At 52.2% G+C, this 15,539-nt stretch overlaps 5 protein-coding genes across 5 annotated transcripts; 2 read left to right on the top strand and 3 right to left on the bottom strand.

The window, feature by feature from the left end:
* Positions 1-138: 138 nt before the first annotated feature.
* On the top strand, positions 139-2,564 carry BDW74DRAFT_60649 (CAP-Gly domain containing linker protein BIK1). Its single transcript, XM_073733275.1, has one exon. It carries the CDS (start codon positions 226-228, stop codon positions 2,233-2,235), a length of 2,010 nt encoding a protein of 669 aa, XP_073581288.1. The 5' UTR covers positions 139-225; the 3' UTR covers positions 2,236-2,564.
* BDW74DRAFT_60648 (3-hydroxyanthranilate 3,4-dioxygenase) lies at positions 2,565-3,839 on the bottom strand. The gene is made up of 2 exons (XM_073733274.1): positions 3,741-3,839; positions 2,565-3,446 (listed from the first exon to the last, which is right to left on the bottom strand). Exons 1-2 carry the CDS (start codon positions 3,770-3,772, stop codon positions 2,894-2,896), a joined length of 585 nt encoding a protein of 194 aa, XP_073581287.1. The 5' UTR covers positions 3,773-3,839; the 3' UTR covers positions 2,565-2,893.
* Positions 3,840-4,007: 168 nt separating this feature from the next.
* Positions 4,008-5,836, top strand: BDW74DRAFT_158026 (RNA 3'-terminal phosphate cyclase-like protein). The gene has a single exon (XM_073725242.1). It carries the CDS (start codon positions 4,041-4,043, stop codon positions 5,247-5,249), a length of 1,209 nt encoding a protein of 402 aa, XP_073581286.1. The 5' UTR covers positions 4,008-4,040; the 3' UTR covers positions 5,250-5,836.
* Positions 5,837-8,110: 2,274 nt separating this feature from the next.
* On the bottom strand, positions 8,111-9,387 carry BDW74DRAFT_186813 (tellurite-resistance/dicarboxylate transporter family protein; the record flags this gene model as incomplete). The annotated part of the gene is made up of 1 exon (XM_073731324.1): positions 8,111-9,387. The coding sequence occupies one exon, from the start codon at positions 9,385-9,387 to the stop codon at positions 8,200-8,202; it is 1,188 nt and encodes a 395-aa protein (XP_073581285.1). The 3' UTR covers positions 8,111-8,199.
* A 3,928-nt stretch (positions 9,388-13,315) lies between these two features.
* Positions 13,316-15,266, bottom strand: BDW74DRAFT_60622 (uncharacterized protein). The gene is made up of 2 exons (XM_073733273.1): positions 15,050-15,266; positions 13,316-14,940 (listed from the first exon to the last, which is right to left on the bottom strand). Exons 1-2 carry the CDS (start codon positions 15,073-15,075, stop codon positions 13,380-13,382), a joined length of 1,587 nt encoding a protein of 528 aa, XP_073581284.1. The 5' UTR covers positions 15,076-15,266; the 3' UTR covers positions 13,316-13,379.
* Positions 15,267-15,539: the final 273 nt, after the last annotated feature.

Genomic DNA, 15,539 nt, shown 5'->3' with positions numbered 1-15,539 from the left:
GCACTGTTTTCTCCGACCAGAGCCCACCAGACGCCCTACAGCTCCAGAATGACTGCCCGTTGATCATTCTGTTCATTATTGCTGCCTCCACTCTTTGCCATCCCTTTTCCTCCCCTTTCGTTCATTTTCCTTCCTTCGTTCCCCCTCCTGTTCTTCTTTCTTTATTTCAACTCGCCCCGCCCCTCGCCAATCCCCATCTTCACAATTCCTACAGCGTCGCTCGCGATGGCGCCCTTGGACGATATTCAGGTCGGCGACCTCGTCGACGTCCCCGGTGGAATGCACGGCACCGTGAAATTCGTCGGCGTCGTCACCGGCAAGCCGGGCAGGTTTGCGGGCATCGAGCTTGCTCCGGAACACGCCAAACGTGGAAAAAACAGTGGCGATGTGAACGGGAAGAAGTACTTTACGACTGCTACGGCAGGGTCAGGTATCTTTGTGCCCCTCAACAACAGTAAATATGTTACTAGACGCGCCGTTTCGAACCCTCCCACGACCCCTTCTCGCCCGGTCAACTTCAGCAAATCCATCGGCCCTGGTGCCTCAATGCCTCGGCCTCCGCGGATGAGACGCCCTTCTCTACCCCGACCGGAATCCCCGCGAGTGACCGCGCCACCAAAGCTGAGTCTGTCGGGATTGCGAACTCCCTCTGCCGCGTCCAAGACCCCTACCTCCAACGGTTTTTCACGCAGCCCCGTCAAAGCACCGTCTCGCGCATCTGATCGTCCGCCCTCCCGCTTCAGTGTTGAAGATGGCCCATCCTCAGCGAGAACCTCGGAGTTCGGGCGAAACTCTATGGGAGCGGAGATATCAGATCTGAAAGAGCAGGTTAAGGCTATGGAGAAGCAACTCCTCGATCGTGATAAACAGCTAGACGAACAGGCAAATACGCTATCAGATTTCCAGAAAATGTTAGAGGAATTTGAGGGATCGGATGCGTTGTCGATTCGCGCCCAGCTACGAGAGAAGAATGAACGTATTGCACAACTGACTATGGAGTTTGACATGCACCGCGCCGACTTCAGGAGCACGCTCGACACATTAGAGGTGGCAGCTTCGGAGACTGAGCGGGTGTATGAGCAGCGGATCGATGAGCTCATGCAGCAGAACAAGGAATTGATGGAGCGCGGGGAGGATGTTGAGGAGGTTGCACGACAGCTCAAGCAGCTGGAAGAGCTAGTCTCGGAGCTGGAGGAGGGCTTAGAAGATGCACGTCGCGGAGAAGCCGAGGCCAGAGCGGAGGTGGAGTTCCTACGTGGTGAGGTCGAACGGACGAAACTGGAATTGAAAAAGGAACGGGACAACTCCGGTGCGCCTAGGGAGAGTCACATGAGCCCAGACGGACATTCGCGGGAGCTCGAGCAGAAGGACGACGAAATCCGCGGACTGAAAGCAATTATCCATTCCTTGAGCAGGGGTGATCCTGACTTGCATGCGTTGCAGCAGAACGGATTTGGCCCCCGGCCAGATCACAATGCAGACCATGTGGCTGATCTCGAGCAGCGGGTCCAAGAGTTCGAAAGAGCCAACGAACACAAGACATACCGCATTGAGGAGCTCGAGCGCGAGTTACAGCAAATGCAGGTCAACGGGAACGGTCGCAACCGAAGCTCTACCATTACGCAAGCTAACACGCAGCACAAACCCACCAGCTCAGTAGGGAAGATCAGCAATGGACATACCATTAACCATGCACACCGGCTGTCTGATCGTACCGTTGTTCCAGGCGACTGGCAAGACGAAGATCAGCAGGATGGTCTATATCCATCATACCAATCCCACCGCCGCGGCGCCTCAGACACATCCGCTCGGCTGGAGACGATGCACGAATCCGACACGCAAGAATCCGACACTCGCTCGGAGGATGGCGGTTCCCTCTGGTGTGAGATTTGCGAGACTGGCGGCCACGACATCTTGAGCTGCACCAACATGTTTGGCGCAGATGCCAAGAGCAAACACAATGAGCCGGAGGAGCCCTCACACTCACACGACGACAGCTTCGCCGACGCCGACGAGAAGCTTTCAGCACACTCCCCATCGTCGAGTCGCAGCCAAGGCACCACTTCCCAGAAGACCGGCCGCGATGTTGTCCTCGAAGGTCTTCGTGGAGTGGGACTGACGTCGTCCATGGCTCCTGTCGCAGGCAAAGCCAGCGGAGTGATTGACGACACAAAATGGTGTGCTCTCTGCGAGCGCGACGGACACGAGAGCATTGACTGCCCGTTTGACGATTAGAATGCAGTCAACGTCTGAGACAGTGACATACGTGGTCCTGAATAACGTTTCTCGCATCTGTGACATGACATGGCTACCCTCCAAACTGGCTTTAGCGGGTTCGTTATTTTCTTACCTCTTGTAATTGTGCCCTTGCTTTCCTCATCCCTTAGTTGGCTCGCATGGCCGTACCGCATGCATACCCATGTACAAGTGTTTGGTTTTTGCTTCTGCTTTGCTTTTGCTCGCTCTCCGTTCCATATACCAGATGAAGCAAGTTCGCACTGCAATTCGGCTTGGCCGCTTGGATGGCTTGTTTTACTAGTGATATTTCTTTTGTCTTTTATTAAAGGTCATTGTCTCAGATATCTTTGCCGATTTCGATGTTCAGATCGTGGGTTCGACCTATTTGTCTATGTCACTATTCTTCTCTCTATCCGTCTCTCCCTTAGAGCCCTATGAGGCCTCTCCCTTGCATACTACATACCATCCTATCACTAGCCACTGGCACCATAATTGATAATTAGAAGCCATTGTAACATATACATGATGCTCGCCACGACTCTTTATTCTGTAACGTATACTGTTCGCTAACTCATATTCATCTCATCGTCTCGTCTCGTCATCTCATCATCGCGTCTCGTCTCATCGTATCCCATTTCAGCTCCAGCCAACAAATCTACTCCGGAACCCTAGGAGGCTGCACCACTTCACCCTCCTTGAACTTCGACTCCGCGACCGTCCCGCACCCCTTACACGTCCTCCTCCCCTCATCCCCCGCAAACTCCTCAACAACCTCCTTAACCTGCGTCCCCAAATCCGTGCACACAAACCTCTTCTCCCAAACCACCTGCCCGCACTCCTTATTCTGACAATACCATCTCATCGCATCCTCCGCGTTCTCAGGCCGCGGCTGCTCCATGACAACGCCAACCGTATCCTTAAAGCGAACGGGGCAATGCGGCGTGTTAGCGGGCAGCAGGAACAGCGAGCCCTCGTGGATCGGGATGTCTTGGAACGTCGGCGGGCTTGTGCTCGTGTCCACGGTCTTCAGCAGCATCGATCCCCGGTATTGGTAAAATAACTCCGGCGTGCTGTTGATGTGGTAGTCAGTGCGGGCGTTTGGGCCGCCGACTATCATCACCGTGTACCCGGAGGTTGCGGGGGAGGAAGGGTGGTAGACGCAGTAGTTGTTTACTGGAGGTTGCAGGAGGTGCGAGTTGGCTTCGAGCCTGGGGAGATTGTTTGTTAGCTTGCTTGCTCTTAAAGTGGGTTGGTGGGTGCGCGGGGGAGGGGTAGATCGGTAGATATCTGCTAACTATCCGCTGGCTTGCATATAGAAGCAGGAACGCGACTGAGAGGTGAGAACAGGAGCTGTTGGCCCGAACTCAGAAGCCATATTTCAAGGGCTTGTACATCAGGTGGAAACAAGATATAGGCGGCTCGCAGGGATATTGCTCATTCTGTACAACTCAAGGCCAGAGGTAATATGCGGGTGCTTGGGGAGGTGTCAGGGTAAAAGGTACCATTTGGGGATGTTCAGCGCCGGAGGCAACATTGTTCCGGTTGTTGCAAGCTGGGCTGAGAGTGCGTATCTCGTGTATATCAACTGTAGCTCTTGAGATGTTGTTTGTGTCTGTTTAAGGTTCTACCGTCCCTGTGATCAGCGGGTCATACATCCCGGGGATAGCTAATCTTATGTCCGGACCCGGCGCGGAAGAACCCTTGTCCGGAAGATTTTCTTGAGTTTCGTTTTTCAAGATCATGCATTGGCAGCTGATACGCGAACAGATCGAGGCCATTGGATAAGATTTATTATCGCAACTATGGCGACCTCGCAACCTCCCATCCGACTTACTTCGCACAAGAACTTCGTCTACCGCCTGGTGTTTGCTGCTCTTAGCGGCCGCACTGTCCACATCTCGCAAATTCGCCCTTCATCTCCTACAAACCCAGGTCTTGCACAGCACGAAATTTCGTTCCTTCGATTGCTCGAGGCCGTCACCAATGGCTCACAAATGGAGATTTCGTACACCGGTACGATTATTGTCTTCAAACCGGGTTTGATCACGGGCAGCGGTTCTGGCGCTGGAGCCAGCAGCGGCGGTGTAATTAGACATGAGATTCCAGCCGGGTGTACTCGCGGTGTCAGCTACTTCCTCATTCCTTTATGTCTCATGGCGCCGTTCTCCAAAGCCCCCATTAAGGTTCTCTTTACCGGTCCCGGTGTGATCACTTCCTCAACCCCAACCGGCGATATGTCCGTGGACAGCGTTCGAACTGCGATCCTGCCGCTCTTCAACCAGTTTGGTATCTTCAACAACATAGAGTTGCGCGTGCTCAAGCGATCAAACCCTGGTCCCAACGGCAGAGGTGGTGGTGGTGAAGTTCAGCTAGTCTTCGGCCATCAAGTTCGGCTACCCAAGACTCTACACCTGATGAACGCTGGCAGGATCAAGAGAGTGCGCGGTGTGGCATACTCCGTCGGTGTATCGGCCTCGAACAATGCCAGAATGATCGATACTTGCCGTGGTGTTCTCAACCCGCTTGTCCCAGACACTTATATCTTCTCGGATGTATCTTCGGCTCCGCTCGTACCCGCGAACGACAGGAATAACCCGTCGGCGAAGAAGAAGCTCGGTCTCGGTTTTGGCTTGTCTCTTGTCGCAGAATCCTCCACTGGCTGCCTGTTCTCCGCCGACGTGGCATGCCCTCCTAGTGGCGGTCAGCCGCCTGAGGATATCGGCAAACAATGCGCGTATCAACTTCTAGAAACGATCTCAAAGGGCGGATGTGTCTCACCTGCGGCTTTTGCGACCATGATCGGATTGATGACCATGGGCTCTGAGGACGTTGGACGAATCCAGGTCGGTCGTGATATTGTCGGAGACGAGAGCTCGATTCAACTGGCAAGAGATCTGGCTAAGTTTGGTGCCCCTGGTTGGGGCCTGAGAGATGCCAATGATGATAGCGGCGATGTCATCATCAGCGTTGTTGGACGTGGTATCGGCAACGTGGGACGAAAGGTCGCTTGATCATGTTGCTACCGCGAAATTCAGCCACCGGCGAGCGGCTTGTCTCGATTTCTGTCGCAGCGGGTTAAATGGACTGAATGGCTGGGCTTGGCCGTCGCAGCGTGCTCCATCATCTCAGTATGGAGTTGCTGGGATAACCTCAGTCACGTGACACGCCTCGACGGCAGTTAGGGCTCCTTCCTTGGCGACATATCGAAATCACGCTCGTTAACGCCGAATAGCTTCATCAAGCGCTGGCTCAGGTTGGATCAGGCTCTATAAGCCCAATTGGTTGCCAGGGCTGTGCCGCAAAGACCATACTACGGGCGCACAGTTATATATCTCGGCGCGGGCACATCGAGCTCCGCATGCGTCGATACCGTACTACAAAAAACTCTGTGACAAGACACTTCGGCCTACATGGGAGTTCTTCGTCAGACTATCTTCTATGTCTCCATGATACCCAGCGTGTTTGATCTATAGTTGTATTGCCAGCACAGCGGTGCTGCTGCTTCGCTCCCGCACTGGGACTGAAGTCCAAACTCTTCAGCTGGCTATAATGTACATAAGCACATGCATTCAAATGATACTTTATTTCATACATTCAATTCTTAGAAGCTACTATAAGTTTCCTTTCCGTTTTATCCTTGTACCCACCAACAACAGGTAACAACCTCGAAGCAAACGCTCCTGCTGAACCTTGTATCTTTATTCTCGGCGAGTTCGTGCCGAGCGGCGTCTGCTTCTGCGCAGCATGGGAAGCTATGGCCAGGAAGAGGTACCGTCTCGTACGCGGGAAGCCTCTGACACCCAACAAGCCAAGCCCACCTAGCACTAACACCACTCCAGCACAAACTACTGCATGATATACCGATCCCAGAGGCCCTGCAGCACAAATTGAGAGCATCTAAAACGGACTACGCATGCCCGTTGTCCTATGGAAAGCCCCGTATCATACCCGGGGTACGGTCATCGTCGGTACCAGTACAGCTTCAAGATTTCCAAATTCCGAAGGAACGACCCTGCCCTCGCCCTCGGCCTTCTCGCGCTTTCGCGACTCCGAGCATTGGTAATTAGGAAGCTGCGAGGCCCGAGGGCGCCCCCCGTTATAAGCTTCGTTCTCCCTTTCGCATCGTCTTTTTTTCTTCCCTCCTCCACTTCTCGGCCTTCGCGCTGAGTTTCCCTCTTTTGCCCTTTTCTGTCCCCAATTTCTACTTCTTGAGACTATACTACGGTTCCTGGTCTTGTGTTCCTTTGTCTCTTGTATGTGGTGTTGTGTCTTGTTGGTGTTGTGTCTTGTTGGTATGCTGTCTTGTATGGTGTGCTGTCTTGTTGTCTTTCCTGTATCCCAATCTTTCCTTGTCTGTCCTTGGTCTTTATCTTAGCTAGCTTGTTGTCGTGCTTGTTCTCTGTCTTTTCTGTATTAGCTAGGTTGGTGTCGTGTGTGTTGTCGTTCCCTTTTTCCTCTTTTGCCCTTGTCTTTCCCCGATTTCTGCGTCTTGAGATCATACTACGGTCCCTGGTCTTATGTTTCTTCTGGCTTGGTTGGCTATGCCACCTTGTCCACTTGCCGTTCTTCTGAACAGGCATCTTTCGTTGACCTCGAAGCAGCATCACTTGGCACCGTGAGCAGCCCAGTAGTGTGACAGTGCCTGTAAGTATCCCTACACCACACTTCGTCGATCCATGCTGACCTTGCAAGGCTGGCTAAAAACAAAAACTCACCGCGAGGACGTGCTTCCCTTAGGGAACGAGGACAACCCAACTCGTTACCCGCTTCCACGGTGTTCATCATTCCATCCATGATGCTCACCACTTTACAAGGGACGGTGATTCTCGATCGACTTGCACGCTTCGGCTGCATTTCGACTCGACATGCATGCTTCGGCTGTATCCAACACTTTTTTGGGAATGGGTATGAGTTGGGAGGATGAGATTGTTTTTGGACTGTTAGTGTTGTTGTTGTTCGATGTATGGGATCATTTTTGAAGAGACTGGGAGTTGCTTTGGGGGATGGCGTTGCACTTGTATATAGTCTTTTTGCTCCTTTGTATCCTGGTCAAGGTTTCTCCCAATTGGGTTTCCCTTGGCTGTCACCCAAATGGGAGGATTGGTTGTGTTCTTGCTTAGATAGTTGCCCTTTGCTTCACAGGTCTGTGACCTGCTTGTTCATGTATCTAGTTACTCTTCTCTCAGGCCATTGACCCAACATCGATGTACCTTTAGTTTCGAGAAGATGTATGATAGTCTAACGTTCCTCACTCCGTGCTTTGTAGTCTCACGTACATATAAACTAAAACAGATCAGCAACTGTAGGTATGCTGATCAACGTTTCTTACTCGGTAGAGATAAGGTCGGGATAAACTTTGAGGCACCAATGGTCTAAGTCGACGACACGTACGCCGCTCCACTCAAGATCAACTAGCCCTAAAAGACCTGAAAAGGGGGTCCATCATTTCCTAATTTGTTTCTGAATTTCTATCTCGGTTGCTAAGCCAAGAAACAACGCCAAGAGGCGCTGATCAACAAGGGGAGAACAGATCAAGTGACAGGAACAGAAATAGTCGCAGATGAAACAATAGAGTAGGAGATCCCAAACGCCGATCGTGTCGAGAGAGTCAACCAAGCCGTACTCCGTACACCATTTGACGCCGAAAATGCTAACTACAGACCCGAACAAAACATCCCGCACAGAACAAGATTGGATTTTGGCGAAGGACAAAACAAAAAAAGAAATGTTTATGTGCGGATGAGAAGGCAAACTTTGTATAGGAGAATTGAATGTAAGGGGTTGTGGAGAATAGAAAGCAACGAGAAGAAAAAGAGGTCAAAGCGAAAGAGAATGGATATGTCCAATGGTGTATAAAGGTGCTCAAGTGGCGAGCTGGCAATGTAAGAAAAAGCAATGTTGGTAAGCGCATGAGAGCCGAATCAGAAGCTAAGAGGGTATAAGCGGATGATATTGAGTCGCTTATTCGGAAACATCCTCGTCTTTGCCCGGGTACATGATGTCCTGGCGGATAACGGCGCGAACGTGGCTGACCAAGACGAAGACGAACATGCAGATGATACCGATGGACATTGCGGCTGCGACGCCCTTGATCCCCGTGCTGTCGAGCCAGTTACCCAGCGTGATTGTGGCGAGCGTGAACCCGGTGTTGGGGAAGACCATGGCCCACCAGTTCAGGTGGAAGGCAGTGGGTCGTTCGCGGATGACGGCGATGACAGCAATACAGAAGAACCACAGACTAAGAGCCCAGAGGAAGACGGCGGCGGAGACGGCGAGGAGGGTCATGATGCGGGCGTCCTGGATGGCGGAGTCATCGTGTAGAATCGCGAATTCCTCGGGCAGGCCGGCTGTCATTCCGACTAGCGCTAAGGCCGTGAAGGCTGGCGGTCCGACGCAGATGAACATTCCCGGTCTGTGTTCGCGGTTTGGGAGCCCGGCTTGCATGAGGCGGCCGATGTAGTGCGAGTACATCATGAAGGCGACGGAGAAGCCGAGGCCCTGGAAGGTGATTCCGGCGCAGACGATGGGGATTGCGGAGCGGGCGGGCTGCTGTTCGGCGATGACGGAGGCGATGGTTCCCGAGAGCATGACGGGGAAGATGGGGAGGATCCAGGAGGGCATCATTGTTTGGAGGTGGTAGGTGTGGGTTGAGAAGACGAAGTAGTATTGTACGACGGCGAGGGTGAGGGTGCAGGCGCAGTAGAGCCAGAAGAGGACCTCGAGGGCGAGTTGGAAGGACTCGTTCGCGTCTTCGCCGAAGAACTTGTATAGACCTGAGATTATTGTTGCGACGGAGAGCCAGAAGGTTGGGAAGAAGAACCCTTCTCTATCGTGGCGGAGGGAGTCGAGGAGGCCGCCGTGGAGGATGAAGCGGAGGGCCATGAGGGAACAGCAGAAGGCGAAGAAGATGAGGTCGATGATGTATACTGCCAGTCCGATGTCTTGAAGTCCTTTAAACTGGAAGGGCTGGTTGGAGATGAGGAGGGCCAGGCCTCCTGTGCTCATGGTCAAAGTGTACCATGCCCATGTAAAGTGGCGTAGCCGCTCACGGAGGTTCATCTGAACAGGCTTCTTCATCTCGACCTCTTCTCCCACGATTGTGCTTGTCTCAGACCGGTCATTCTGGGGGTAAGGGGTGCTCTCAAACATTATGGCTGAATAAAGGAATGACTATGCAGCATTGACGAGTAAATTCAAACAGGATTGCAGTCTAGAGACAGCCAGATCTAATGAAAGTAATTGAGATCTATGGAATGAAATGAAAATGTACAGAAAAGAGTGACAAAAGCGAAAGACCGGTAGCGAGTGAAGGAAATTTATGTCAAAAGAGAATTGAGATTTGAAGCCGGAGCAGATAGAATTACAGCCAGTAGTGAGGTCAACGTAGACCACGGAGGCGCAGGGACAGAAAGCATACGCAATCCAAGATAAATCCAAAGGGGTAAAGGCACAAGATTTGAAATGACCCAGCAGTGTACATCTCTGCCAAGGGACCAGCACGTCGATCAAACCGAAGAAAATCATCAGGGCTACGCCGAGCCCGGCGGATGTAAGCAGTGTGCAGATGTGATTCTCCTAAGGCATTGGGCCTCGGGCTGCCGTCGCATCGGTGTTGCTCATCATCGCTAGTCGGCTCCATCCCAAACCTTTTAGTATCAAACATCGAAGGTCATGGATAGGGCGACAATCTACTACAACATCTGCTTGGAGTAGCTTGTAGCAAATCCTAAAGTCAAGATCAGATCTCATTCCCGCAAAACATACCCCCATAGCTTTCTTTGTATTGAAAATGTTGCTTTCCAAAGCGCGTGGCCAATTCTGATGCCTGTGAAGAGAGTGGAGCCGTGATCTGCAGGTTGATGCTCCGTGAGCAAGCTGTGATGCCATTTCTCGGGGTATATTGGAAGTAGAAGTGGGTCAAGGTGGCAGACGCCGTTCCAGCCCTTGTGTTCCGACTCTCGAGGCTGGTAGAAGTACAGGCCAGGCGCTGTTGCCGTGCGTGTCGTCCTGTAGACTTGGCGAGGGGCTCAGACACAGTACGTACGTATCTAGACCCATAGCAGGCAGACGAATGTAGCAGATCCAAGGTGAGACTGCATTGCAATGTGATAGAGATACTGAAAGTGGAGCTGAGCTCGACAAGATAACAAGTCCTCGGCTGGTCCGTAGTTCGTACGCTTGGTTCTTGCGGGCCGAAGTAAATGCAGCAGAAAGGGTCTAGAAGAAAAGCTGAAGAAGTCAACGGGAGTGATTGAGTTGATTGATGGAAGTCACATGGCCACAGTCGGCACTCTGACTGGCTTCCAACCTCGTCTCTCAGCACTCACTCTGCAAGAATTGCAACACTCAACGCTCGGCTGACGATCATCCCAATTGTCATGGATTTACAACCAGCATTTCTTTCCTGCATGGCCTTATCTTTCACACTCCGTCCTGCGACTCTAGACGCTTGGCTGAAGGACGTTGATCATCAATGTGATGAAGTGGGGGTTTGTCTGGAGTTACTGTCATTTTCCACACTTGAGACCCTGAGGTAAGTCCACACGTCTCTGGCCGCTACAACTTTCTGTGTGGTTGATATTTTTGGTAAAGTGCTGCCTGCCCGCCAAGGACCGTGGATGGGAGACCGTGGAGGCGTGGACCTTCAGGATTCAGGATTTAGCCGTCATCTCTCGCGCGATCTCGAAAATCGATATATCGTAGAGCGGGCGTCTTGGCATCCACTGGCCAACGACTTCAACTGCGAATCCAGGATCAGGGGCTGGTGAGAACTTAGGGCAGCATTCGCTGGGCACCAGAGCTCAAGGCTTGGACCCATAGCCTCGGTCGGGGTCTAAGATAGCTCCCAAACGAAAATACTCAGGGTGCGCTCCCCACTAGACATGGATCCCAAGTTTCCCAACTTGATAGCTTCGATACAGCTGGCCGCACGTGCAGAGGCTTTTCCATCCTACAAGGTATGTGATCGGTTATGCTTTTTTCAAGGGTCATTGATCCTAACTAATCCCAAGATTTCCACAACAGTTCCCGCAAAGCACAGTACCGGGTCCCGGCAAAGCTCATATGCTCCGGCCCCTGACCAAAACGTTAGAAACTCGAACATGTGCCGCAGCGCCACTGTGCCACCCGCCTGTTCGGTCTCCCGTTCGGCCCCGTCACCTTTTGCACCCGGCAACCGGCCAAGACGGGGATCGACAGCACATCATCGACCGGAGGTCCACTGCCAAGCTTTTGTGGCTATGATCCTTGGCGCCTGGGTTGTGGACACCGAAAATGAGACGCGATAAGGATTAAGGAATCTTTGGAAACATTAGGGGATGATGACAGAAACTCTGAATAATGAGCTCCGGAAGGCTGGATCAAGGCGACGGGAACAACGCAAAAATTGTTTCAACCCTCCAATAAAGGGTCAGGACACGCCTCAACCACTCCGATTCAGGTAGAATCCTGACCAAACGATGGATGAATTCGACCCCTGGTCCCCTACCCCTGGCCAGACCGACCTCAGCTTCCTCTTGGCAAGCCGACATCTTCCTCCTAAGTAACCCATGCGCGACCGAGCCTGATTCAAGAAACCTTCCAGTCAAGTCTTGGCTTCGCATCTTGAGCCTCCACTTTGTCGCAATCACTGTGGCACAGAGCTCGAAAATTGAAGAATAAATACTGTCGCCTAGTTGATATGCGCTCTTATTATCTATCTTCTGCTGGCGTGCGTCTACCGCGCCTCGTGGAAACTGGACGCATCATCATCCTAGGCCACAATCGAGGCTGTTCCTAACCCTTATCTATATTTGTCGGCTGCCAAGGATGGCTGTACACCAATTTATTGGCGGGGAGATCCCTGTTTCAGGGTCCCTTATCCCGTTTTCTATAAACGCCAAGGTTCGAATCAACAATTCTCCATTGTGCTTCTGCAGAGTACATACATCATCATGATTCGTGGTTATTGGTGTCGGAACCGACGCCGCCGCCTCAACCGCAGCCACCATGTCGACGCACGAGTTCAGCCAACGGTCTGCGTGTACTTTTCCCAAATCTCAGTCCTTTTCCCTCCCAGGAAAACAGACAATGATGGATCGCTTGGTGGCCCAACGCCAAGCCCGAAAACACCCTACCTCAGAAAGTATCAGTGCTTTTCTGAAAAGTCTTCATACTGAACGGTGCCCACCCTGCCTTGAACGGTAAGCATTAGTTTTCTCCTCCGTGCGATAAGCGCTGACCAGCGGAAGATAAATAAAATGCTCGTCGATATCGTGGTGATGAGCATCGACCGTCAAATATGTCTAGGGGAGGGACTACCGATTTAGCAAAACCTTGATAGAGCTCCACCGGGACCAACTCTATCAACACTATCACAGAGGCATTGTGACTTCCTACGAGTCCGAGAACCGAACCGGGAGTCATCCGTACCCTAGTTGCCCTCACGTACCTTTGGCTTCTGCACGTAGAGCTACATGCCATCCTGGTCGTTGGAGAACATAGTCTTATACTCAAGCTTGGCTCATGCCGTGTGCAGGAACAAGCTATGATGCGGGCAGCGGGCAATGCATCAAATGACGTTATATGCCTCGAGCGGTGGCCCACTAGAGAACAATGAGGGCTCTTATCAGCGAGCTCTGGCCCGGTGGCTACTATGTACTCGAACAAAGATAGGGCAGACGATCATCCGCTGCCCGCTTTTTGTCACTTGGCGATACATATCGCCTACTCCGAGCACATCTTCAACGGAGTACGAAGTACGTGGAGGGGAGCGGGGTACGAGGGTCGAAACCCGTCTGGTCTCGGCGCATATGAAAATCATAACAACCTATGCAGTCGCGAGCGTCTGAGGTCCTCATAATTATACCAATCAGGAAACTATACCGTGAACGACCAAGGATCCTCAGATATTTAGACAAATTAGATGCATGCAACCCTAGTGGACAGAAATCGATATCTGCCAACAGGAACGCGCAGTCAAATAGAGAGCCAAACAGACTGCAGGTGCAAGAAAAAGAACATCAACTAATGTAGCAAACTCGTCACTCCAGTCTCATCAGATGTACCAGCACCGTCGTCAATCACCCCATTTCATGGACGCCGTCTTTTGTGGCCTTCATCGCTTACACAGAGTTGTGCAAATTACCAGAAACAGCGAAAGGTCATTGTATAATGCGGTATATTAGATCTGAAGCAAGCTCCGGCAAAGTATCCAAGAGCGCACGAAACCCACGCGCAGATGGCTGCTCCGTATAGAACTGGGAGCCCGCAATAGGTTCGAGAGGAGGACAATACACTGCTAGGTCTCGCACCTTGCATGCAGCATAATGCACCACGAGTCTCCGAAGCTCATTATCTCGAAGCTGAGTTGCCGACGATGGTGTTATCGGCTCCAGGCGGGTCGTTTTTGTGTAGGTGTAATTGAGGAGATTGACGATCATCCTGGCCTTGGTTGTGGTAAGAACAAGCTGCTCCTCGAACTGATTATCGGGGTCTGGGTCTGGAAATGCCAGGTTCAGAAGGTCGTAGTGGAGTTTCTGCAGACAAAGATGTGCGAGGCCCGGGATCAGGTAGCGTGTGGCAAAGACGTATAACTTGGCATGGAAGATCAGGTAGGGCAATGTAACCCCGGGAAGTGGGTTGGAGGACCTTGCTCTGGAAGCTGGGAAGTGAAAGTCGTTGTCGTCGATACCAGTGAACTCGTCCCACAGGCTTGTTCCTTTCTCGTAGCGGGGAGAGGATTGCTGATTGGCGAACGACGTATCGATGACTGGCCGCACTCGGCTTCTAGCTGTACTCTGCTCTTTTTGATGCATGTTCCCCTCATATCCACTGCTATCAACGGCATTGCCGGAGGTTGGTGCGGGATGCTTCATCGATTGTGAGACGGGTTGGTTGCCATCGGTCATTGCGTGGGGGTTTTCGCCAGGCTCTTCAGCCGAATTCGTTTCAGGCTTGACTCGTGCGGCACCAGGGGGTGTACATGGAGGGGTGAGCTTGGAGGTTGCGTCTTGAATGAACCCCTGTTCATCAGCCTTTCCCCTACGGCGTCTCCTTCCTCGATTCGGAGAGTCATCCGCAGAAGGTGTGCGCGACTGATCCGAATCTCGAGGTGTAACAGTCTGGTCCTGGGTCGCATACTCGGATTTTGTCGAATTGTACCAGGCCTGCTCGTCTTTGTGGCTTGACTGTTGACTTGGGGCTTTGAGCTGCTCTACATTTCCGTCGGCATTCTCATCGTTATCACCGTTTCCATTGGAGGTTTCCGCAGCTGGCTGACTTGGGGCTCTGTGCTGCTCGTCATCTTCGTCGGCAATCTCACCAATATCATCGTTCCCATTGGCAGCTTCCGCAGCTGCCTCGCTTGGAGCCTCTGTCGGCCTTTGTGATGGTCTCTCCAAGCCTGCTGTCGGCGATGTGCGGCCAGTGTTAGGGTACACGCCATTGAGCGCATGATTAATAGAGTCCTGCTCTACGTCGTCTTCTCGAGATCCAGGCGGCGGCACCGCATAGTCGCCAGTGTACGCATACTCGCAGAATGCGACAAAGGTTTCTACATCTTCGTCTTCTAAAATGGCAATCTGATGCTTGGATTCTCGCGTCTGGCCGCTGTTGATGAGGTGATCCAGGGGTCTGGAGACATGGCGGGCGAGACCCGACTGGATAGTGAGTTTGGTGTGGTTTGGACCGACCAGAAAAGTAAACGGCACTGAGTTTATGATGCTGCAGGTCGTCAGTGGCTCGTCGAAAAAAGCAAGTCTTATATGCAAGCAACCAGGTGAGATGCGGTTTTCAAAGCGCTCTTTCCTCGCTTTGATCCATATCTACTTACCTCCGAAAATCCCGTCCAGGCTCCATTTAACAACGCGGCTCACAATTATCACTAGGGCAGAAAAGGTAGATCAGGGAATTAGTCGAGGGAGATTTCAGACAGGAAGCCCTTGCCCGTCGCCTACTTGAGACAGCTACGTCTATTAATATTAATATCAGCAGATTGCACCCCTCCTCACCCTTTGTCCCGGCATACTTCTCTCCACCAGCTCACTGGAAAAACGGCATATGATAAAAGGGGGAGACCAAGCGCGGAAGCCGATCCGAATCGGTCGTGGTGGTTTGCTACGTGTGCAGTCATGACGGGGCTCGAAAAGTTGACCGCCAGCACTCTTGCTCTCGATGCGACCACCCAACTCCTGATTTGAAATTCGCATCGATGCAAGAGGATTGACCCTTATCGCGTGATTATGATCAGGACTTGTTCTCTTTCAGCGCAGACATCGTGGGGAACCTGGGGGCGAAACAAAATCGACTTCTCCGAGGTTCGT

The sequence above is a fragment of the Aspergillus multicolor genome, assembly GCF_047715735.1.
Source record: "Aspergillus multicolor strain CBS 133.54 unplaced genomic scaffold BDW74scaffold_23, whole genome shotgun sequence".
NCBI classification, from domain to species: Eukaryota; Fungi; Ascomycota; class Eurotiomycetes; order Eurotiales; family Aspergillaceae; genus Aspergillus; species Aspergillus multicolor.
Note: the sequence above shows the minus strand (reverse complement) of the source record. Positions and strands in the feature narration are given on the sequence as shown.

Excerpts from the sequence above, each read along its gene's own strand:
- BDW74DRAFT_60649 (XM_073733275.1), top strand. The coding sequence starts at position 226 with ATGGCGCCCTTGGACGATATTCAGGTCGGCGACCTCGTCGACGTCCCC.
- BDW74DRAFT_60648 (XM_073733274.1), bottom strand. The coding sequence starts at position 3,772 with ATGTTGCCTCCGGCGCTGAACATCCCCAAATG. Across the intron at positions 3,447-3,740 it reads GCGCTGAACATCCCCAAATG|GCTCGAAGCCAACTCGCACC; the intron begins GTACCTTTTACC and ends CAATCTCCCCAG.
- BDW74DRAFT_158026 (XM_073725242.1), top strand. The coding sequence starts at position 4,041 with ATGGCGACCTCGCAACCTCCCATCCGACTTACTTCGCACAAGAACTTC.
- BDW74DRAFT_60622 (XM_073733273.1), bottom strand. The coding sequence starts at position 15,075 with ATGGAGCCTGGACGGGATTTTCGGAG. Across the intron at positions 14,941-15,049 it reads CCTGGACGGGATTTTCGGAG|CATCATAAACTCAGTGCCGT; the intron begins GTAAGTAGATAT and ends GACGACCTGCAG.